The 25,854-nt window shown below is 47.6% G+C and overlaps 1 protein-coding gene across 3 annotated transcripts in view; it reads right to left on the bottom strand.

Moving 5' to 3' along the window:
• Nucleotides 1-25,854, bottom strand: part of INPP5B (inositol polyphosphate-5-phosphatase B) — a 299,917-nt gene that overhangs the window by 228,999 nt on the left and 45,064 nt on the right. For all 3 annotated transcript variants that reach the window (XM_069757108.1, XM_069757101.1, XM_069757102.1), the window contains 2 exons: nt 22,828-22,925; nt 19,727-19,756 (listed from right to left, as the gene is read on the bottom strand). In XM_069757108.1, coding sequence (XP_069613209.1) covers nt 19,727-19,756; nt 22,828-22,925 — 128 coding nt within the window. The remainder of the gene's footprint in view (nt 1-19,726; nt 19,757-22,827; nt 22,926-25,854) is intronic.

Here is a 25,854-nt window from a genome sequence, read left to right as displayed (position 1 = left end):
GTCTGAAAAATTGGCCAAACTTTGAAAGTGTCCCCAAGTGCAGTGGCAAAAACCATCAAGCGCTACAAAGAAACTGGCTCACATGAAGACCGCCCCAGGAAAGGAAGACCAAGAGTCACCTCTGATTCTGAGGATAAGTTTATTCGAGTCACCAGCCTCAGAAATCGCAGGTTGACAGCAGCTCAGATTAGAGACCAGGTCAATGCCACACAGAGTTATAGCAGACAGATCTCTACAACAACTGTTAGGTCGGAGTCACACTAGACCGTAATACGGACGAGTGCAATGCAATAAAAAAAATCGCATAGTTCTCGGCCCAAAGTTAATCTATGGGGCAGCTCCTATTATCCGTTGTTTTCTCGGCCGTATTCAGGATCTGAGTGAAATCACAGCATGCTGCGATTGTCAGCGTATCTCGGCCGAGAATCGCCAATGTAAGTCTATGGGTGCGAGAAAAAAAATCGGATTACACATGAACCATCAGTGTGACTTGCGAGAAATACGCACCGGTGTTCTATAGAAAATCCGGCAATTCAGTGCGGTGTACAGTAAAATCACACTGACATGTTAGAATAGAACAGATAAAATTAATATCTACACATAATATAGGTATATATATATATATATATATATATATATATATATATATGTCATTGAGACACATATATATACATATATTTATATTTCATAGAGCGCTAGATAGCATAACAGCCGGTAATTCAATTGCTGGCTTTTGCTATCTCCTTCCCAAACCCGACAGGATATGAAACATGGTTTGCATACAGTAAACCATTTCATATCCTTATTTTTTACATATTCCACACTACTAATGTTAGAAGTGTCTGGGTGCAAAATTTGGGAGCTCTAGCTGTTAAAATAAAGGGTTAAATCACGGAAAAAATTGGCGTGGGCTCCCGCGCAATTTTCTCCACCAGAGTGGTAAAGCCAGTGGCTGAGGGCAGATATTAATAGCCTAGAGAGGGACCAGGGTTATTGTTCCCCCCCCCCCCCGGCTAAGAACATCTGCCCCCAGCCACCCCAGAAAAGGCACATCTGTAAGATGCACGTATTCTGGCACTTGGCCACTCTCTTCCCACTCCCATGTAGCGGTGGGATATGGGGTAATAAAGGTTTAATATCACCTTGCTATTGTAAAGTGACATTAAGCCTGGTTAATAATGGAGAGGTGTCAATAAGACATCTATCCATTTTTAATCCAATATTAATAAAGGATTAAAAAAACACACATTAGGAAAAAAAGTATTTTAAATGAAATAAAGACACAGGGTGTTGTAATAGTTTATTAAACGCTCAATCCAATTGCATACCTTTGTCACCTGAAACAAAGAAAAAATAAAAAAACAACAATATCCCATACCTTTCCGCCGTTACAGTCATGTCCCACGATGTAAATCCATCTGAAGGGGTTAAATAATTTTACAAGCAGGAGCCTGCTAATGCAGCCGCCCCTGCCTGTAAAAACTGGGAAATGAATGGGAACGTAGCTACCTAGACTTCCGGTGCTGCGCCCCCTGCTGGCGTAAACTCATATGAACTCGAGCATGCAAATGCATGCAGGGGGCGTTCAGGAAATTTTCTGGGTATCTCGGCCATTGTGTGTGACTCCGGCCTTAAGAGGAGACTTTGTGCAGCAGACCTTCGGAAAATAGCTGCTAGGAATCCACTGCTAAGGACAGGCAACAAGCAGAAGAGACTTGTTTGGGCTAAAGAACACATTAGACCAGTGGAAATCTGTGCTTTGGTCTGATGAGTCCAAATTTGAGATTTTTGGTTCCAATGACCGTGTCTTTGTGCGATGCAGAAAAGGTAAACGGATGGACTCTTCATGCCTGGTTCCCACCGTGCAGCATGGAGGAGGAGGTGTGATGGTGTGTGGGTGCTTTGCTGGTGACACTGTTGGGGATTTATTCAAAATTGAAGGCATACTGAACCAGCATGGCTACCACAGCATCTTGCAGTGGCATGCTATTCCATCCGGTTTGCGTTTAGTTGGACCATCATTTATTTTTCAACAGGACAATGACCTCAAACACACCTCCAGGCTGTGTAAGGGCTATTTGACCAAGAATGAGAGTGATGGGGTGCTACCCCAGATGACCTGGCCTCCACAGTCACCAGACCTGAACCCAATCGAGATGTTGGGGGTGAGATGGACCGCAGAGTGAAGACAAAAGGGCCAACAAGTGCAAGGCATCTCTGGGAACTCCTTCAAGATTGTTGGAAGACCATTTCCGGTGACTACCTCTTGAAGCTCATCAAGAGAATGCCAAGAGTGTGCAAAGCAGTCATCAAAGCAAAAGGTGGCTAGGATCAGTCCTAGGCCCCCTCCTCTTCTCTTTGTATACTGCCCCTATTGGACAAACAATCAGTAGATTTGGTTTCCAGTACCATCTCCATGCTGACGACACCCAATTATACACTTCTCCTGTTATCACGCCGACCTTTTTAGTAAACACCAGTGATTGTTTTACTGCTGCCTCTAACATCATGTCCTCCCTCTATCTGAAACTGAACTCCTCGTGTTTTCTCCCTCTATTAACCTACCTTTGCCTGACATTGCCATCTCCGTGTGCGGTTCCACCATTACTCCAAAGCAACATGCCCACTGCCTTGGGGTCATACTTGATTCCGAGCTTTCATTCACCCCCCACATCCGATCACTGGCTTGCTCTTTTTATCTGCATCTCAAAAACATTTCTAGAATTCGCCCTTTTCTTACTTTCGACTCTGCAAAAACTCTTACTGTTTCACTTAATCATTCTCGTCTGGACTATTGTAACTCTCTACTAATCGGCCTCCCTCGTACCAAACTCTCCCTGCTCCAATCTGTCCTGAATGCTGCAGCCAGGATCATATTCCTCACCAACCGTTACACCGATGCCTCTACCTTGTGCCAGTCATTACACTGGTTACCCATCCACTCAAGAATCCAGTACAAAAATATTACCCTCATCCACAAAGCACTCCATGGCTAACATACTATTCCGTCGAGGAGGGGTGGGCCCGTATGACCACCAACGGGATAGTACGTCATACGCGATCGGCCGCGCTCACGGGGGGAGCGCGGCCGATCGCGGCCGGGTGTCAGCTGACTATCGCAGCTGACATCCAGCACTATGTGCGAGGAGCGGTCACGGACCGCCCCCGGCACATTAACCCCCGGCATGTTTGATCGCGGTGTGCCGGCGGTATAGGGAAGCATCGCGCAGGGAGGGGGCTCCCTGCGGGCTTCCCTGAGACCCCCGGAGCAACGCGATGTGATTGCGTTGCTCCGAGGGTCTCCTACCTCCTCCCTCGCTGCTGCAGGCCCGGATCCAAAATGGCTGTGGCATCCGGGTCCTGCAGGGAGGTGGCTTCACTGCGCCTGCTCAGAGCAGGCGCCGGGAAGCCTGGAGAAGTGCACGTCAGATCGCTGATCTGACACAGTGCACAGCAAAGTGTCAGATCAGCGATCTTACACTATAACATGATGCCTACCCCCCCGGGGCAATGTTATAGTGTAAAAAATATTCACATGTGTAAAAAAAATTTAAAAAAAATTCTCCCCCCAAAAAATATTCTTCCTATAAATACATTTCTTTATCTAAATAAAAAAACAAAACAATAAAAGTACACATATTTAGTATCGCAGCGTCCGTAACGACCCCACCTATAAAATTATATCACTAGTTAACCCCTTCAGTGAACACAGTAAAAAAAAAAAAAACGAGGCAAAAAACAATGCTTTGTTCTCATACCGCCAAACAAAAAGTGGTTAACACACGATCAAAAAGACTGATATAAATAACCATGGTACCACTGAAAACATCTTGTCCCGCAAAAAACGAGTCGCCATACAGCATCATCAGCGAAAAAAAAAAAGTTATAGTCCTCAGAATAAAGCGATGCAAAAATAATTATTTTTTCTCTAAAATAGTTTTTATCGTATAAAAGCGCCAAAACATAAAAAATTATATAAATGAGGTATCGCTGTAATCGTACTGACCCGAAGAATAAAACTGCTTTATCCATTTTACCAAACGCGGAACGGTATAAACGCCTCCCCCAAAAGAAATTCATGAATAGCTGGTTTTTGGTCATTCTGCCTCACAAAAATCGGAATAAAAAGCGATCAAAAAATGTCACGTGCCCGAAAATGTTACCAATAAAAACTTCAACTCGTCCCGCAAAAAACAAGACCTCACATGACTCTGTGGACCCAAATATGGAAAAATTATAGCTCTCAAAATGTGGTAACGCAAAAAATATATTTTTGCAATAAAAAGCGTCTTTCAGTGTGTGACGGCTGCCAATCATAAAAATCCGCTAAAAAACCCGCTATAAATAGTAAATCAAACCCCCCTTCATCACCCCCTTAGGGAAAAATTAAAAAAATGTATTTATTTCCATTTTCCCACGAGGGTTAGGGTTAGGGTTAGGGTTAGGGTTAAGGCTACAGTTAGGGTTGGGGCTAAAGTTAGGAATAGGGTTGGGATTAGGGTTAGGGGTGTGTCAGGGTTAGAGGTGTGGTTAGGGTTACCGTTCGGATTAGGGTTAGGGGTATGTTTGGATTAGGGTTTCAGTTATAATGGAGGGGTTTCCACTGTTTAGGCACATCAGGGGCGCTCCAAACGCGACATGGCGTCCAATCTAAATTCCAGCCAATTCTGCGTTGAAAAAGTAAAACAGTGCTCCTTCCCTTCCGAGCTCTCCCGTGTGCCCAAACAGGGATTTACCCCGACATATAGGGTATCAGCGTACTCAGAACAAATTGGACAACAACTTTTGGGGTCCAATTTCTCCTGTTACCCTTGGGAAAATACAAAACTGGGGGCTAAAACATTATTTTTGTGGGAATTTTTTATTTTTTTATTTTCACGGCTCTGCGTTATAAACTGTAGTGAAACACTTGGGGGTTCAAAGCTCTCACAGCACATCTAGATTAGTTCCTTAGGGGGTCTACTTTCCAAAATGGTGTCACTTGTGGGAGGGTTTCTACTGTTTAGGTACATTAGGGGCTCTGCAAACGCAATGTGACGTGTTATGATCCGGTGACCTTGGAGCAGCATGAAAACTTTCACTGGAGTAGGTGGTAACTATACTGACCGCAAATCCGGATCTTAACACCGCAACTAGAAGTAGCCGTGGGGTGTACCTAACAAGCCCTAGACACCTTGTCACAGCCGGAGGACTAAATACCCCTAAAGATGGAAATAAGAATTCTACCTTGCCTCAGAGCAGAACCCCAAAGGATAGGCAGCCCCCCACAAATATTGGCTGTAAGTAGGAGAGGAAAGACACACACAGTCAGAAAACAGGGTTTAGCACAAGAGGCCACTCTAGCTAAAATAGGAAAGGATAGGACAGAGTTCTGTGCGGTCAGTATTAAAACCCTTCCAAAAATATCCACAGCAGATTATACAAAAAATTCCTCCATCTAACTAAAGACGTGGAACGTATATCTGCAACTCCAGAGACTCCTACACACAGAGCAGGAATACAATCAAAAAAACAAGCACACAGCTTGTGTGCCATAGAAAAAGAAACAGACACTTATCTTTGCTGAATTGGCAGCTAAGCAGGAGAAGCCAGACAGAGGTCCAACACTTCCCAAGAAACATTGACAACTGGAAAGGACTAATGAGTCCTGCAAACCTAAATACCCCAGCCAGAATTGCAATCAGCAGATACACCTGTCCAAGACTGCAGCCCAGGGACAACTGCATTACCACCTACAACCACTGGAGGAAGCCCAAAAGCAGAATTCACAACAGTGACGCCTGCAGTCCATTCCATCTAAGTCTGCAGTACTCAGGACAAATTGGGCAACAACTTTTTGGGTCCAATTTCTCCTGTTACCCTTGGGAAAATACAAAACTGGGGGCTAAAATATAATTTTTGTGGGAACATTTTTTATTTTTTGTTTTTACGGCTCTGCATTATAAACTTCTGTGAAGCCCTAGGTGGGTCAAAGTGCTCACCACACATCTAGATAAGTTCCTTAGGGGGTCTACTTTCCAAAATGGTGTCACTTGTGGGGGGTTTCAATGTTTAGGCACATCAGTGGCTCTCTAAACGCAACATGGCGTCCCATCTCAATTCCGGTAAATTTTGCATTGAAAAGTCAAATGGCGCTCCTTCCCTTCCGAGCTCTGCCATGCGCCCAAACAGTGGTTTACTCCCACATATGGGGTATCAGCGTACTCAGTACAAATTTTAAAACATCTTTTGTGGTCCATTTTCTCCTGTTACCCTTGGTAAAAGAAAACAAATTGGAGCTGAAGTAAATTTTTTGTGAAAAAAAGTTAAATGTTTATTTTTATTTAAACATTCCAAAAATTCCAAACACCTGAAGGGTTAATAAACTTCTTGAATATGGTTTTGAGTACCTTAAGGGGTGCAGTTTTTAGAATGGTGTCACACTTGGTTATTTTCTATCATATAGACCCCTCAAAATGACTTCAAATGAGATGTGGTCCCTAAAAAAAAATGGTGTTGTAAAAATGAGAAATTGCTGGTCAACTTTTAACCCTTATAACTCCCTAACAAAAAAAACTTTGGTTCCAAAATTGTGCTGATGTAAAGTAGACATGTGGGAAATGTTACTTATTAAGTATTTTGTGTGACATATCTCTATGATTTAATTGCATAAAAATTCAAAGTTGGAAAATTGCGAAATTTTCAAAGTTTTCGCCAAATTTCCGTTTTATTCACAAATAATCCCAGGTAATATCAAAGAAATTTTACCACTATCATGAAGTACAATATGTCAAGAGAAAACAATGTCAGAATCACTAGGATCCGTTGAAGCGTTCCAGAGTTATAACCTCATAAATGGACAGTGGTCAGAATTGTAAAAATTGGCCCGGTGATTAACGTGCAAACCACCCTTGGGGGTAAAGGGGTTAAAACAAAAGTCCCATAGTATTTTGTTGTAAAATTAGAAACAAGCATGTTTTCCCTGTAATAAAGACATAAATAAGGTTTCCATATCTGGCCCAATTACACATTAAACGGAACTTGCCATATCATTTTTTAGCAAATAAACTGTCCCCAGTGTGTTGTTAGTGATGCAATGTGTGGTCACAGAGCCAGCTGGTGCATGCGCACACAGTCAATGAAGGTGGGTACATACTGTACACCCAGATTCATTGCGCAGGTAGCTGCTCGTTACTGCAGAAGCGCAGGGAGCCACTCGACACTGCGGAAGCTCAGGATTTTAGTGCAGCACAAGTGCAGTATTTTAGAGCAGATTCCTGTGACGTCAGCACACCTCGGAGCATCAGAGCGTCTTTAAGAAGGTTGCGGGATGCAGTGACGCACGAGAGGCAGAACAAGGGTTAACAATTTAATTTAACATTGCATACTCCAAGCAGGGAGGCATACGCAGAGTTAATGAACAATGAATATGGTAAGAGCAGTTCTTTAAAACACTTATCGGGTCAGATGTTTCTCCAGCTGCAGATGATGCTTGGGAGTCAGTAGTGCCAACAACGGCATGGAGCGGTGTTTGTCCAATGTGGTCCTACAGGCAACGGTAGTCTGGCTTCTGGCGGCAGCGGTCGGTCTCCAGTACCTTCCGCTGAGCCCCTAGTCCATAATTGAATGCAGCTAACGCAAACAAGGCCGCAGTACTCACAGGGAAACGGTCGAGCGGCGTGGCAACGTCCGGCAAGGAGAGCAGCAGCGTACAGTCCTGCACCCTTATCTGGCCCTCAGGCTTACGTGCAGCGATCAGCTGTACAGGGCTCTCGGCTCCCTCCCTGTTACTGCGGTAGGCCCCAGCAGTGTTCTGGCATCGGATCGGCCGTGTGTCACTACGGCCCGGTTACGCACACCAAGGAGCACGCTGCGCACGCACTTCGCCTCTGTCACTGCTGGCGTGAAACTGATGCATCACGCTTTCACTTTTAACCGCGCTCCCGGCTTCCGGGTCAGGGCACCTGTTTGAGACTTTTTGCCTTCCCCCGGACAGCATGGGATGCAGCCTCTGTCACTGCTGGTGGGAAACTGGCTGATGCTGCGCCCGCTTTCACTTTTAACCGCGACCCCGGCTTCGGGGTTAGGGCACCTGTCTGAGCCTTTTTGCCTTCCCTCAGACAACATGGGACACAGCCTCGTCAGTTCCGGGCCTGGTTTAGTACCGGCGCCCGCGGTCCGGTCTTCCTCCTTACATGTCGACGATATGACGAGCCCGTGACTGAAAGAAAATGAAGGGCGTCCCCTATGACTGAAAGAAGGTACTATACAGCTATACAATGTAATTTTTGGAAATGATTACAGAGCTGTTTTTATTGAAAACAACGTGTTAGTGATGCACACTGCATCACTAACAACACACTTCGGACAGTTTAGTTGTGAAAAATAAAGTGGCAAGTTCTATTTAACTTACTGAGAAGCTCCAGTAGGACACTCCACTATGATGTGAGAGGTGCTAATAGGACACGCCGCTATGATGTGAGAATTGCCAGTAGTACATTCCACTATGATGTGAGAGGCTCCAGTAGGACACTCCGCTATGATGTGAGAGGCGCCAGTAGTACCCTCCGCTATGATGTGAGAGGCGCCAGTAGGACACTCCGCTATGATGTGAGAGGCTCCAGTAGGACACTCCGCTATGATGTGAGAGGCGCCAGTAGTACACTCCGCTATGATGTGAGAGACTCCAGTAGGACACTCCGCTATGATGTGAGAGACTCCAGTAGGACACTGTGCTATGATGTGAGAGGCATCGGTAGGACACTGTGCTATGATGTGAGAGGCACCAGTAGGACACTCCACTATGATGTGAGAGGTGCCAGTAGGACACTCCACTATGATGTGAGAGACTCCAGTAGGACACTCCGCTATGATGTGAGAGGCGCCAGTAGTACCCTCCGCTATGATATGAGAGGCGCCAGTAGTACACTCCGCTATGATGTGAGAGACTCCAGCAGGACACTCCACCATGATGTGAGAGGCGCCAGTAGTACCCTCCGCTATGATGTGAGAGGCGCCAGTAGGACACTCCACTATGATGTGAGAGGCTCCAGTAGGACACTCCACTATGATGTGAGAGGCACCAGTAGTACACTCCGCTATGATGTGAGAGGCACCAGTAGGACACTCCAATATGATGTGAGAGACTCCAGTATGACACTCCACTATGATGTGAGTGGCGCCAATAGAACACTCCGCTATGATGTGAGAGGCGCCAGTATTACACTCCACTATGATGTGAGAGAAACCTGTAGGACACTCTGCTATGATGTGAGAGGTGCCAGTAGGACACTCTGCTATGATATGAGAGGCGCCAGTAGCACCCTCCGCTATGATGTGAGAGGCATCAGTAGGACACTCCGCTATGATGTGAGAGGCACCAGTAGGACACTTCAATATGATGTGAGAGACTCCAGTATGACACTTCACTATGATGTGAGTGGCGCCAGTAGTACACTCCGCTATGATGTGAGAGGCGCCAGTAGCACCCTCCGCTATGATGTGAGAGGCATCAGTAGGACACTCCGCTATGATGTGAGGCACCAGTAGGACACTTCAATATGATGTGAGAGACTCCAGTATGACACTCCGCTAAGATGTGAGAGGCGCCAGTAGTACACTCCGCTATGATGTGAGAGGCGCCAGTAGGACACTCCGCTAAGATGTGAGAGGCGCCAGTAGGATACTGCTATGATGTGAGTGGTGCCAGTAGTACACTCCGCTATGATGTGAGAGGCGCCAGTAGGACACTCCGCTATGATGTGAGAGGCGCCAGTAGGACACTCTGCTATGATGTGAGAGGCGCCAGTAGGACACTCCGCTATGATGTGAAAGGTGCCAGTAGGACACTCTGCTATGATGTGAGAGGCACCAGTAGGACACTCCGCTATGGTGTGAGTGGCGCCAGTAGTACACTCCGCTATGATGTGAGAGGCACCAGTAGGACTCTCCGCTATGATGTGAGTGGCACCAGTAGTACACTCCGCTATGATGTGAGAGGCGTCAGTAGGACACTATGCTATGATGTGAGAGGCGCCAGTAGGACACTCTGCTATGATGTGAGAGGCGCCAGTAGGACACTCCGCTATGATGTGAGTGGCGCCAGTAGTACCCTCCGCTATGATGTGAGAGGCGCCAGTAGCACCCTCCGCTATTATGTGAGAGACTCCAGTATGACACTCCACTATGATGTGAGAGGCGCCAGTAGTACGCTCCACCATGATGTGAGAGGCGCCAGTAGTACCCTCCGCTATTATGTGAGAGACAGTGCAGCGCCCCAGAGATCTGGTCTTTGCAGTAATGTCGCTCTGCCACTAAGGGGAGTGATGGTACGTCTGATGGCACAAAGGAGTTCATCTGACCAGGTATCACAAGCACACATTATACTTCACACTCCGGCCACTAGGGGGAGCAAATGGTTTTATTTATTAGGCCACTCCTCACATTGGTAAAACTAGGGGTTGGATAGGAAGTTAGAGAAGAAGCTGGCTGGGTTTTGCCCAGGCAACATCCCATGGCAGAGGGTGTTGCGGGGAAGATTCAGAGGGGTCCCTGTCAGGCGTGGGAACCTGGCAGTGACTTAGCGACAAGGACAGATCGTTACAGAGCCGCGCCTGCACTACCTTGCGGCGGCATCTAAAGAAAGGACACGAAGCTAAAGATATTGTGGACAGTGAGAAACGAGATCAAGCACAAAGGAGAGCCAGTAGGAGTCGTGCCCCGAGAACGGCAACATCCTACTGAGGCACGTAGCCTGTGACCGGAACACCGAGGAAGTAACTGACTATGCCTTGCTTCAGATACCGCAGGACAGTTAATTATAGGTTGGCTGTCTACCTTACATCACCTAAGCAGACATAGGGGGCACACGTGGAGAGGGGCGTCTCTAGGGTCCCAGAATAGCTCCGAGCCTTCCCGTCAAATGGGTGCGTCCTAGCCATAACAAACTTGGGGAACGGAGAATAGAAAGAACGAGAAAGAACGAGAACAGAAGTTGTGAGGACTATCACGAATGCTCAGCAGGGAAGCACAACAACACACAGGCGCTAGTGGTAGGCAACGATTTCCACCTGCAATGGGAACTCTGGATGTGCCTTCGGACCGGCCGGTCTCAGACAGCCCTGTTGACAGTGCTCTGGATTGAGGATCCTGAAGCCTTCAGTAAAAGGTAAAGAGACTGCAATCCTGTGTCCTCATTATTGACTGCGCCTCACACCATCACCACTCGGAAACCCTGGGGACATACTTCACCTGTGGGAAGGTATACCATCTAGCTGCCATAACACCACCCCAGTGGACCCCAAGCAGCGTCGGTCACCCTGACCGAATACCACAGGTGGCGTCACGAAACCTTAGCTGACTTTCATTATCTCTTTTATTGGACGCCCCTTAACAGGGTCAGGGACCGGGTCCAGCCACCGTGACATCCCCAGGACTGAGCCAGAGAGGACCGGTACCAAGTAACTCGCGGCCCTGCATCTGGGGGCGCTCCAACTTGGCATCACGAACAGGATCGTACTTAAGCCTGAAGAATTGGGTCATGTGTGCCTTGTGATTGAATTGTGTTTGAACTGTGATTTGTTGCAAAGACTGTGCACTGCTGATTGCCGCAAAGATTCCCGCCAAAATCGCCGCCATTATAGCGCCACGAGGAGCGCAGGAGAAGAAGAAGGGCGTGGAGTTGTGGGCATGGAACAACTGAGAAGCGCGAAAAGCAATGGCCGCCCAGTCTAAATATTTCTGTACCTTGAGGACGTGTCCGTCAGCAGCCGAGATCCGCCTCCTGATCCTCAATGGTGGGCGGGGACCAAAGAAACGAAACCGCCCACGAAGAAGAGAACGGGAAAAGGATAAGAGGACAGCAGCCACGTGGAGGACGCCATGACAAGCCACACGGAGCCGGAGCGTGGGGTCGAAGTCGGAGACTCCCTCAGCTACCCGGAAGAGCATCGTGGCAAAACCTTCACTGCTGATACCGAGTCCCTGCAGCTTGGAATGGAGGAGCTGATCGATCAACTGCTGCAGCTGCAGGTGGAGACCAAGTCCTCGCACCCGGTGGCACCTGTGAAGGATCCATCACCGCTGATGTCGCCCCTTGTGCCGCAACCGGAGCCCCTGCTGATCCCATCGCTGAGCCCGTCATCGACAGAGTCGGCCGACCCCGAGGACACCGTGGTGGCAGGTAAGGACACTGATCCTGCCCCGGTGACTGAGGACCTGTTGGTGGGCCCGGTCGCGGCGCCGCCTCCCTACGGCACTCACCGCCTTCAGCACTTTGACCCCTGTTACCAGATCATGGGTATGGGGCTGTTCCTTGAGGCCCCGATTGAACCCACTACCCTGCTGGGTGAAGTCCACGCCGAACAGACCGTATACCGCTGGGTGAATCCTGGGTCAGACTTCATGGGGTTCCCCGGGGCCAAAAAGCGGGAAGGAGAGAGAGTGGAGGTCCTCAGCTGGGAGAGGTACTAGGCCCAACTTGCGTGGCAGTGGGAGGAGAAGGAGGCCGAATATCAGGCCCAGCATCAGGCCTACGACCGGAAAGACCGGGTGGTCAAGGCCAAGGCCCGCAAGGACCGCAGCACGAACCCGACCCCGCGGAAGCAGGGCCAAGTGGTAGCCTTTCGACTTTGTGGAGGCTGGGGCTTCATTAAAGAACCGGGGCTATATGCGGAGGTGTTCGTCAACCGCAGGGATGTGGAGTCGCACCTCCTGGAGGGACAGAGGGACATCCGGATCGGGATCTCTACCCGGGGGACATTGTCACATACACCAGACATTTTGGGGAAAAGGGCTGGTTCGCTTTGGATGTGCACAAGAAGAAAGGTCCGGTAGCGCACCAGGCCAAGGCTCCAGCACAGCCGTCCCCTGTAGCAAAGGCGCCCCCTTGTGACCGGTCTACCATTACTACTGAGACTACGGTGGTTACTCCGACGTGCACCATTGTTGGCCTCAGTGACGGCTAGTACCCCGGCCGATGTGGGGTCCAGAACTGTAGCCACCCAGACTCCTGCTAGGAGCGAAGGGGCCTCTGGGGCCACACCTGCCAGCCGCAGGTATCCGGGCGGATGGCCCCGCCCACTGCTGCCGGTGGAGCTGCAACCACCAGAATCAAAATAAACCTCGGAACCCTGAAACTGTAAATAGTTAATTGTTTGTCTTCCTGCTGTTTTGCTGCTAGTACCCGTCTAGGGTTCATTCTTAAAGGGGTCCCTTTGTTTACCTGGGATCCCTATCGTTTTATTTTGCACAAGTTATCGTTGTTTTCAAGGACTGCCGAATCATGGACGGTGAATGGTTCACAAACTGTTTTGTAAATAGTTCGCACCTTCTTAAAGGTGCCCTCTACTGGTTTTACACAGAAAGAAGGCACCAGTAGGACACTCCGCTATGATGTGAGAGGCACCAGTTGGACACTCCATTATGATGTGAGAGGCACCAGTAGGACACTCCGCTATCATGTGAGAGGCACCAGTAGGACACTCCACTATGATGTGAGAGGCACCAATAGTACACTCCGCTATGATGTGAGAGGCACCAGTAGGACACTCTGCTATGATGTGAGAGGCACCAATAGTACACTCCGCTATGATGTGAGAGGCACCAGTAGGACACTCCACTATGATGTGAGAGGCGCCAGTAGGACACTCCTCTATGATATGAGAGACGCCAGTAGGACACTCCCCTATGATGTGTCTGGCGCCAGTGGTACACTCCGCTATGATGTGAGAGGCACCAGTAGGACACTCCGCTATGATGTGAGAGGCTCCAGTAGGACACTCTGCTATGATGTCTGTTGTGAACAGGTAATTCAGAACCACAATGGACCTTGAAGTTCAGAGCACACAAGGTGACCTGACATTTACCAAAAACATAGGACAAGCTCTGAGACGTGGAAACTCTGCTGACCGCAATCCCTAATCCTAACACACCACACTAGAGGTAGCCGTGGATTGCGCCTAACGCTCCCTATGCAACTCGGCACAGCCTGAGAAACTAACTAGCCCTGAAGATAGAAAAATAAGCCTACCTTGCCTCAGAGAAATTCCCCAAAGGAAAAGGCAGCCCCCCACATATAATGACTGTGAGTAAAGATGAAATACAAACACAGAGATGAAATAGATTTAGCAAAGTGAGGCCCGACTTACTGAATAGACCGAGGATAGGAAAGATAGCTTTGCGGTCAACACAAAAACCTACAAACAACCACGCAGAGGGGCAAAAAGACCCTCCGCACCGACTAACGGTACGGAGGTGCTCCCTCTGCGTCTCAGAGCTTCCAGCAAGCAAGAAAAAACCAATAAAGCAAGCTGGACAGAAAATATAGCAAACAAAAATAACACAAGCAGAACTTAGTTTATGCAGGATAGAGAGGCCACAGGAACGATCCAGGAGGAAGCAAGACCAATACTAGAACATTGACTGGAGGCCAGGATCAAAGCACCAGGTGGAGTTAAATAGAGCAGCACCTAACGACTTAACCTCACTACCTGAGGAAGGAAACTCAGAAGCCGCAGTACCACTCTCATCCACCAAAGGAAGCTTATAGACAGAACCAGCCGCAGTACCACTCACGACCACAGGAGGGAGCTTGGCCACAGAATTCACAACAGTACCCCCCCCTTGAGGAGGGGTCACCGAACCCTCACCAGAGCCCCCAGGCCGACCAGGATGAGCCACATGAAAGGCACGAACCAGATCGGCAGCATGGACATCAGAGGCAAAGACCCAGGAATTATCTTCCTGACCATAACCTTTCCACTTAACCAGATACTGGAGTTTCCGTCTCGAAACACGAGAATCCAAAATCTTCTCCACAATATACTCCAATTCCCCTTCAACCAAAACCGGAGCAGGAGGATCAATAGATGGAACCACAGGTGCCACGTATCTCCGCAACAATGACCTATGGAACACGTTATGGATGGAAAAAGAAGCCCGAAGAGTCAAACGAAAAGACACAGGATTAAGAACCTCAGAAATCCTATATGGACCAATGAAACGAGGCTTAAATTTAGGAGAGGAAACCTTCATAGGAATATAATGAGATGACAACCAAACCAAATCCCCAACACGAAGTCGGGGACCCACACAGCGCCTGCGGTTAGCGAAACGTTGAGCCTTCTCCTGGGACAAAGTCAAATTGTCCACTACATGAGTCCAAATCTGCTGCAACGTATCCACCACAGTATCCACACCAGGACAGTCCGAAGACTCAACCTGCCCTGAAGAGAAACGAGGGTGGAACCCAGAATTGCAGAAAAACGGCGAAACCAAAGTAGCCGAGCTGGCCCGATTATTAAGGGCGAACTCAGCCAAAGGCAAAAAGGACACCCAATCATCCTGATCAGCAGAAACAAAACATCTCAGATATGTTTCCAAGGTCTGATTGGTTCGTTCAGTCTGGCCATTTGTCTGAGGATGGAAAGCCGAGGAAAAAGACAAATCAATGCCCATCCTAGCACAAAAGGATCGCTAAAACCTCGAAACAAACTGGGAACCTCTGTCAGAAACGATGTTCTCTGGAATGCCATGTAAACGAACCACATGCTGAAAAAACAATGGCACCAAATCAGAGGAGGAAGGCAATTTAGACAAGGGCACCAAATGGACCATCTTAGAGAAGCGATCACAAACCACCCAAATGACCGACATTCTTTGAGAGACGGGGAGATCCGAAATAAAATCCATAGAGATATGTGTCCAAGGCCTCTTCGGGACCGGCAAGGGCAAAAGCAACCCACTGGCACGAGAACAGCAGGGCTTAGCCCGAGCACAAATCCCACAGGACTGCACAAAAGAACGCACATCCCGCGACAGAGACGGCCACCAAAAGGATCTAGCCACCAAATCTCTGGTACCAAAGATTCCAGGATGACCAGCCAACACCTAACAATGAACCTCAGAGATAACTTTATTCGTCCACCTATCAGGGACAAACAGTTTCTCCGCTGGGCAACGGTCAGGTGTATTAGCCTGAAATTTTTTCAGCACCCGCCGCAAATCAGGGGAGATGGCAGACAAAATTACCCCCTCTTTGAGAATACCCGCCGGCTCAGACAAACCCGGAGAATCGGGCACAAAACTCCTTGACAGGGCATCCGCCTTCACATTTTTAGAGCCCGGAAGGTACGAAACCACAAAGTCAAAACGGGAGAAAAACAGCGACCAACGAGCCTGTCTAGGATTCAACCGTTTGGCAGACTCGAGATAAGTCAAGTTTTTGTGATCAGTCAAGACCACCACGCGATGCTTAGCTCCTTCAAGCCAATGACGCCACTCCTCGAATGCCCACTTCATGGCTAGCAACTCTCGATTGCCAACATCATAATTTCGCTCAGCAGGCGAAAATTTCCTGGAAAAGAAGGCGCATGGTTTCATCACCGAGCAATCAGAACTTCTCTGCGACAAAACAGCCCCTGCTCCAATTTCGGAAGCATCAACCTCGACCTGGAATGGATGCGAAACATCTGGTTGGCACAACACAGGGGCAGAAGAAAAACGACGCTTCAACTCCTGAAAAGCTTCCACAGCAGCAGAAGACCAATTGACCACATCAGCACCCTTCTTGGTCAAATCAGTCAACGGTTTAGCAATGCTAGAAAAATTAGCGATGAAGCGACGATAAAAATTAGCAAAGCCCAGGAACTTCTGCAGACTCTTCAGAGATGTTGGCTGAGTCCAATCATAAATGGCCTGAACTTTAACAGGGTCCATCTCGATAGTAGAAGGAGAAAAAATGAACCCCAAAAATGAAATCTTCTGAACACCAAAGAGACACTTTGATCCCTTCACAAACAAAGAATTAGCACGCAGGACCTGGAACACCATTCTGACCTGCTTCACATGAGACTCCCAATCATCCGAGAAGACCAAAATATCATCCAAGTATACAATCAGGAATTTATCCAGGTAATCTCGGAAGATGTCATGCATAAAGGACTGAAACACTGATGGAGCATTAGAAAGTCCGAATGGCATAACCAGGTACTCAAAATGACCTTCGGGCGTATTAAATGCTGTTTTCCATTCATCGCCCCGTTTGATACGCACAAGATTATACGCACCACGAAGATCTATCTTGGTGAACCAACTAGCCCCCTTAATCCGAGCAAACAAATCAGACAGCAGCGGCAAGGGGTACTGAAATTTGACCGTAATTTTATTTAGAAGGCGGTAATCAATACATGGTCTCAGCGAACCATCCTTCTTGGCCACAAAAAAGAAACCCGCTCCCAATGGCGACGATGACGGGCGAATATGACCCTTCTCCAAAGACTCCTTCACGTAACTCTGCATAGCGGCGTGCTCAGGTACAGATAAATTAAACAGTCGACCCTTAGGAAACTTACTACCAGGAATCAACTCGATAGCACAATCACAATCCCTATGCGGAGGTAGGGCATTGGACTTGGGCTCATCGAATACATCCCGGTAATCAGACAAGAACTCTGGGACCTCAGAAGGGGTGGATGATGAGATAGACAGAAATGGAACATCACCATGTACCCCCTGACAACCCCAGCTGGACACAGACATAGATTTCCAATCTAATACTGGGTTATGGACTTGTAGCCATGGCAACCCCAACACGACCACATCATGCAGATTATGCAACACCAGAAAGCGAATATCCTCCTGGTGCGCAGGAGCCATGCACATGGTCAGCTGGGTCCAATACTGAGGCTTATTCTTGGCCAAAGGCGTAGCATCAATTCCTCTCAATGGAATAGGACACTGCAAGGGCTCCAAGACAAACCCACAGCGCCTAGCATACTCCAAGTCCATCAAATTCAGGGCAGCGCTTGAATCCACAAATGCCATGACAGAATAGGAAGACAAAGAGCAGATCAAAGTAACGGACAAAAGAAATTTCGACTGTACCGTACCAATGGTGGCAGACCTAGCGAACCGCTTAGTGCGCTTAGGACAATCGGAGATAGCATGAGTGGGATCACCGCAGTAGAAACACAGCCCATTCTGACGTCTGTGTTCTTGCCTTTCAGCTCTGGTCAAAGTCCTATCGCACTGCATAGGCTCAGGTTTATGCTCAGATAATACCGCCAAATGGTGCACAGATTTACGCTCGCGGAAGCGTCGACCGATCTGAATTGCCAAAGACAGACTCATTCAGACCAGCAGGCATAGGAAATCCCACCATGACATCCTTAAGGGCTTCAGAGAGACCCTTTCTGAAAATAGCTGCCAGCGCACATTCATTCCATTGAGTGAGCACGGACCACTTTCTAAACTTCTGACAATAAATCTCTATCTCATCCTGACCCTGACACAGAGCCAGCAAATTTTTCTCTGCCTGATCCACTGAATTAGGTTCGTCGTACAGCAATCCGAGCGCCAGAAAAAACGCATCAATATTACATAATGCAGGATCTCCTGGCGCAAGGGAAAATGCCCAGTCTTGAGGGTCGCCACGTAAATAAGAAATAATGATTTTAACTTGTTGAACTGGGTCACCAGAGGAGCGGGGTTTCAAAGCCAGATACAGTTTACAATTATTTTTAAAATTCAAAAACTTAGCTCTATCTCCAGAAAATAACTCAGGAATAGGAATTTTAGGTTCTAACATAGGATTCTGAACCACTAAATCTTGAATGTTCTGCACTCTTATAGTGAGATTATCCATCAAAGAGGACAGACCCTGAATATCCATGTCCACACCTGCAAAGAAAAAAAAATGGTCTCAGAACTTCTCTTTTCCCTCTATTGAGAAGCATTAGTACTTTGGGCCTCCAGTACTGTTGTGAACAGGTAATTCAGAACCACAATGGACCTTGAAGTTCAGAGCACACAAGGTGACCTGACATTTACCAAAAACATAGGACAAGCTCTGAGACGTGGTAACTCTGCTGACCGCAATCCCTAATCCTAACACACCACACTAGAGGTAGCCGTGGATTGCGCCTAACGCTCCCTATGCAACTCGGCACAGCCTGAGAAACTAACTAGCCCTGAAGATAGAAAAATAAGCCTACCTTGCCTCAGAAAAATTCCCCAAAGGAAAAGGCAGCCCCCCACATATAATGACTGTGAGCAAAGATGAAATACAAACACAGAGATGAAATAGATTTAGCAAAGTGAGGCCCGACTTACTGAATAGACCGAGGATAGGAAAGATAGCTTTGCGGTCAACACAAAAACCTACAAACAACCACGCAGAGGGGCAAAAAGACCCTCCGCACCGACTAACGGTACGGAGGTGCTCCCTCTGCGTCTCAGAGCTTCCAGCAAGCAAGAAAAAACCAATAAAGCAAGCTGGACAGAAAATATAGCAAACAAAAATAACACAAGCAGAACTTAGCTTATGCAGGATAGAGAGGCCACAGGAACGATCCAGGAGGAAGCAAGACCAATACTAGAACATTGACTGGAGGCCAGGATCAAAGCACCAGGTGGAGTTAAATAGAGCAGCACCTAACGACTTAACCTCACTACCTGAGGAAGGAAACTCAGAAGCCGCAGTACCACTCTCATCCACCAAAGGAAGCTTATAGACAGAACCAGCCGCAGTACCACTCACGACCACAGGAGGGAGCTTGGCCACAGAATTCACAACAGATGTCATTATATATGGGCATAACCCTGACAATACAACTGAAGTCCACACGTATAACAAAATGAAATCATATGAATACAATATTTGTTTTTCCACACAATTACCTTAATTAGCTTTAAGCGATCGCTATATTCAATTTTTAAAACTACTGATACAAAAAATCGAATAACTTACCAATGACGTGGAATGTTTCATACGGTGTCACTACAAATGAATCCAAAGAGTCACAGGTTAGAAATGTGTTAACCGTAGTGATGAGCGAACGTACTCAGATGCTAACCAAGTGTCTTCGGCGTGTTTTAATAATATATTCGAGTCTCCACAGCTGCATATCTTGCGGCTGTTCGACAGCAACAACACATGCAGGGATTACTTAACAAACAGGGAATCCATGCATGTGTTGTTGCAGTTGAACAGCCGCGAGACATGCAGGTGCGGGGACTCGAACATATTACTCGAGCATGCCGAAGACATTCGGTTAGCACCTGAGCATGTTCAGATAACACCTTATTCAGACATGTTCGCTCATCACTAGTTAGCAGTGATGTCTCTTCTATGCTCCATTGTATGTCTCATGTCTGCCACCCACTGGCAGCAGTAGAGAACTGCAACAAAATATTCAATACTTTAAGGCTATGTTCACACCTTGCGTCGGGTCCCTGCGGGTTCTCCCGCAGCGGATTTGATAAATCTGCAGGGCAAAACAACTGCGGTTCTCCCTGCAGATTTATCGCGGTTTGTTCCGCGTTTTCCGCTGCGGGTTTCCGCCTATACTATTGATGCTGCATATGCAGCAATATGCAGCATCAATAGTAATGTTAAAAATAATAAAAATTGGTTATACTCACCCTCTGATGTCCGGATCTCCTGGGCGCTGCACCCGGCGGTCCGGTTCCTAAGATGCTGTGGGAGAAGGACCCTTCGTGACGTCACGGTCATGTGACCGCGACGTCACCGCAGGTCCTGGTCGCACAGCAACTCTGACCGGACGGCCGCGTGCAGCGCCCAGGAGCTCCGGACATCAGAGGGTGAGTATAACCAGATTTTTTATTTTTTAACCCCAAATATGGTTCCCAGGGCCTGGAGGAGAGTCTCCTCTCCTCCACCCCGGGTACCACCCGCACATTATCCGCTTACTTCCCGCAACGTGGGCACAGCCCCATGCGGGAAGTAAGCGGTTCAATGTATTCCTATGGGTGCAGAATCGCAGCGATTCTGCACAAAGAAGTGACATGCTGCGGGTTGTAAACCGCTGCGTTCCCGCGCGGTTTTTCCCGCAGCATGTGCACAGCGGTTTGCGGTTTCCATAGGGTTTACATGTTACTGTAAACGCTATGGAAACTGCTGCGGACCCGCAGCATCAAAATCGCGGCGGTTCCGCGGTAAAAACCGCTAAGTGTGAATATAGCCTTAGGGTTTAAGGGGTAACATTTCTCCTTATGGAGAGTGGCATACCAGCTGGCTTGTCAAGGTAAGGAGGCTTATTCGCCGTGCAATGCTCCTCTGGGAAACTAAATATGCAAATTGCCTCTTCTGAGAAAAAGAGGACTTAGGGTATGTGCACACGTATTCTGGAGGACTGCGGATGTTTCCGCAGCGGATTTGGAAAAACCGCAGTGCAAAACCGCTGCGTTTTTTCCTGCAAATTTATTGCGGTTTCTACTGCGGATTCCGCTGCGGCTTTTCACCTGCAGTTTTCTATTGGAGCAGGTGTAAAACCGCAGCGGAATCCGCACAAAGAATTAACATGCTGTGGAATGTAAACCGCTGCGTTTCCGCGCGTTTTTTTCCGCAGCATGTGCACTACAGATTTTGTTTCCCATAGGTTAACATGGTACTGTAAACTCATGGGAAACCGCTGCGGATCTGCCGCTGCGGAAACGCTGCGGATCCGCAGCAAAATCCGCAGCGTCTGCACATACCCTTAAACTCTATAGCGCCACTTGTTGGAAGTAGCGATCCCTCAAGTCACAATCAACCCTTTAACGAGTCGTGCAATATGACTTAGGATAAAAGGCAAATCAGTAACTCAATTCGCAGATACGGTGTTTCGGGCTGTTGGCCCTCGTCAGTGCTAAGCATGAGAACTAATTTGGCTAGGTGAGAGGCTCTGGACTGGGGTCTAAGGGGTAACGTTTCTCCTTATGGAGAGTGACATACCATCTCTCGCTTGTCAAGGTAAGGAGGCTTATTCGCCGTGCAATGCTCCTCTGGGAAATATAATATGCAAATTGCCTCTTCTGAGAAAAAGAGGACTTAAACTCTATAGCGCCACCTGTTGGAAGTAGCGATCCTACAAGTCACAATCAACCCTTTAACGAGTCGTGCAATATGACTTCGGATAAAAGCCAAATCAGTATCTCAGTTCGCAGACACGGTGTTTCGGGCTGTTGGCCCTCGTCAGTGCGAAGCATGAGAACTGATTTGGTAGGTGAGAGGCTCTGGACTCAATATTTTTAGGATCTTTTCAACAAAAATTTATTACACCCTCTCAATGAAGTATTTCAAGACAAAAGTGAGATTTATACAGCGAGATGAAAAACTGCATGAACCGTTTAGGACCAATTCAGATGAACATAATTTCTTTTAGTGTGCTGTCTGTGTGCATAATGGACCCTACATGCAGCATGCTGCGGGTTTTTCAGATGAAACATGACTAGTCTAAGTTGTGCCATATGTCACATAACTTGTGCAGCTGTTTTCTAAGTGGACAAGTGCACAGAGCATATCCACATTTTGTGAGAAAAAAAATCCACCTTATCTGGGCCTTGCATATAGACTGGTCCATATGCAGTTTGAGAATGAGCATATGCACAGCAGCTCCAATCGCCGCGCTTCATTCTATATAGGGCTGCTGTGCTCTGCATTTTCTGGCAGCTACATAAAGGATGAATTCTATCATTGTTACATATAATGCATGTCTTCCAAACTGTCTGTAAAAGGATGACCATTCAGGTGCTTTCCATGAAAAGAGAGGAAAAATCTTCAGCCTCAGGCTATGTGCACACGTTGCGGATTTGGCTGCGGATCCGCAGCGGATTGGCCACTGCGGATTCGCAGCAGTTTTCCATGCGGTGTACAGTACCATGTAAACCTATGGAAAACCAAATCCGTAGTGCACATGCTGCAAAAAATACCGAGATAATTGTACTCTGTAGCCTGTTAATTTTTTGGCAATGGACTACAAAAAGAAATTTCCTGGAAAAACTGCTAAACTAAATATGGAGGAAACAATAATGGACTATTCCAGATTGTCAGAGCTTAACCTAGTTTACCTTCTTCAATGGTAATTCCTTTCACCAGTGGGATGATTGCATCCAATGACACATCCTCCGCACTGATGGCCATTCTTTTGTGCTTGTATAAAAACAATCTGTGAAGAGAAATTACAATCAATATCTAGTAATGTCAACCAGAAGCCTGTATAAATTAGAAAACAGAATGGAAGGATGGCAATGTACTTTAATTAGGACTTATTCAACATCCATTTGCTTATAACTGTTAGGCCGGGATCACACATGCGAGAAATACGTCCGAGTCTCGCATGGTAATACCCGGCATTGCCGCTGTCTCTCTGGAGCAGAGCGTGAGGCAGCATAGCAATACATGGAGCCTCACGCTCCGCTCGAGAGACAGCGGCAATGCCGGGTATTACCATGCGAGACTCGGACGTATTTCTCGCATGTGTGATCCCGGCCTTACCTAAGTTTTCATGTAGCATTCGTACCTGTAAGGGTATGTTTCCACGATCAGGATGGCCGGCGGTTTCGTCGGAGCGGCAAACCCGCTCTGCGGTAAGCTCCGCCCCCTTTCTGGGACGCGATGATGCCGGATGTGTTCATAGCACACATAGGGCCCTGTGTTATACCTTGCGGCGACGCAGCGTCGCCGCAAGGTATACAGACATGCTGCGATCTTAAAAGACGTGCCGCATGTCCGGAGTCGCAGGGCCGCCGCGTGCGTGTTACCACGCATAGTGGAGATGGGATTTCATTCAATCCCCTCCACTATGCTGTAACATCTGGACGCTGCGTGTCTGATGCTGCGGCTCTATGCAGCGTCAGACACGCAGCGTTTCCTGCACGTGGAAACATACCATAATAGTAAATGGGGCCATTCACATTTCCATGATTTTCTGTGGACCAAGAAGTCGGTGCAAAATCGCAGAGACATGTTTGATCTTGATCTGAGAGTTGGATCAAAATTGGCAAAGCAAGTCTATGGGTCTGTGAAAAACTAGGACAACACTCGGATACGATCTGAGTGTGAGGCAATTTTCACAGACTATTAGACAGGATAAGGTGAATAAAATTTCTTTTCCACGTGTTAGAAAAAATGAAGAAAATTGGACCAAACTCTAGTGAAAATTTCACCATACTTTAATGAAAATCAATGATGAAACTTGGTTCTTTTCTTTCAAGTATGTGAAAACAATTGACCTTTGAATGAGGCCTAAGGTATCCCCTAAGACACTGCGCTTGTCAGACGCTCCCCCAGGTTCCCCGCCTTCCAGCGTCAGCCTGTGCAGGAATCTGCCTAGGAATCCCATCCCCGCACTGTGCATAATGCAGACGCAGTCAGGAACCCGGCATCTGAGCTATGACTGCCAATTCTCACTGCGCCTGCCCCAGGCAGGCACGCACAGCGCAGGCACCGGATTTAAGAAGAACAGCGCGCAGGGGGCGGCGACCATCGCCCCAGAAGAGATGAGTGACGGCAGTTGGGGCTTCACATAGGAGGCTTCAGACCCGCCTCCAGGTACAAAGAGAGGTATTTTTGAAAAGTTTCAAAGCGCTTTATTTTAGTAATACATGAACACAAAACTAAACGAGCCACCTTGTTAGAATGCAGCATTACTGCTGCACAAGGTGGCTCTTTTAGTTTATAATGGCTGGAGGGGGGTGACAGTGGCCTTTGTTTCAGGTGACAAGGGTCTTCAATTGGATTGAGAGTATAATAAACTATTACAACACCCTGTGTCTTTATTTCAATAAAATACTTATTCCTAATGTGTGTGTTTTATTAACTATTTACTACTATTGGATTAATAATGGATAGGTGTCTTATTTACACCTATCCATTATTAACCTGGCTTAATGTCACCGTACAATAGCAAGGTGACATTAACCCTTCATTAACCCATATTCCACTGCTACATGGGAGTGGGAAGAGAGAGGCTAAGTGCCAAAATAGGCGCATCTTCCAGATGTGCCTTTTCTGGGGTGGCTGGGGGCAGATGTTTTAGCCAAGGAGGGGGGCAATAACCGTGGACCCTCTCCAAGCTATTAATATCTGCCCTCAGTCACTGGCTTTCCCACTATGGCGGAGAAAATTGCACGGGAGCCCACGCCATTTTTTTCCGCGATTTAACCCTTTATTTTAACAGCTAGAGCCCCTAAAGTTTGCGCATACACACTACTAACATTAGTAGTGAGGAATATGCAAAAAAAAGGGATATGAAAAGGTTTACTGTATGTAAACCATGTCTCATATCATGCCGGGTTTGGGAAGGAGATAGCAAAAGCCGGCAATTGAATTACCGGCTTTTCTGCTATCTAGCGCTGTATGAAATATACATATATATATACATATATATATATATATATATATATATATATATATATATATATAACGCTGGGAGCGTCACTCTGTCCGAAGCCTTTATAGACTGCGCAAGTGCAGGCGCAGTCTGGGCCTCACAGAGTGACGCTCCCGGGAGATCGCGGTATGCGTTAACACTGAACGCACACCGCGATCTCCAACAGAGAAGCAGGGACCGCCAGGAGGGTGAGTATCGGCTATATTCACCTGTCCTCCGTTCCGCCGCTGCGCGCCGCCATCTTCCCGGTCCTCGGCCTGTGACCTTCAGTTCAGAGGGCGCGATGACGCGCTTAATGCGCACCGGCCTCTGACTGACCAGTCACAGCCAGAGGACCGTTAAGATGGCGGCGCGCAGCGGTGGAACGGAGGACAGGTGAATATAGTAAGTGCTGGGGGGCCTGAGCTGGCGGCAACGAAGGAGTGGCTTCGTAAGAAGCATTTCAAGGTCCTGGAGTGGCCTAGCCAGTCTCCAGATCTCAACCCTATAGAAAACCTTTGGAGGGAGTTGAAAGTCCGTGTTGCCAAGCGAAAAGCCAAAAACATCACTGCTCTAGAGGAGATCTGCATGGAGGAATGGGCCAACATACCAACAACAGTGTGTGGCAACCTTGTGAAGACTTACAGAAAACGTTTGACCTCTGTCATTGCCAACAAAGGATATATTACAAAGTATTGAGATGAAATTTTGTTTCTGACCAAAT

The sequence above is a fragment of the Ranitomeya imitator genome, chromosome 3, assembly GCF_032444005.1.
Source record: "Ranitomeya imitator isolate aRanImi1 chromosome 3, aRanImi1.pri, whole genome shotgun sequence".
In the NCBI taxonomy this organism is placed as follows: Eukaryota; Metazoa; Chordata; class Amphibia; order Anura; family Dendrobatidae; genus Ranitomeya; species Ranitomeya imitator.
The sequence above is the reverse complement of the archived record's forward strand: the minus strand, read 5'-3'. Positions and strand labels throughout refer to the sequence as shown.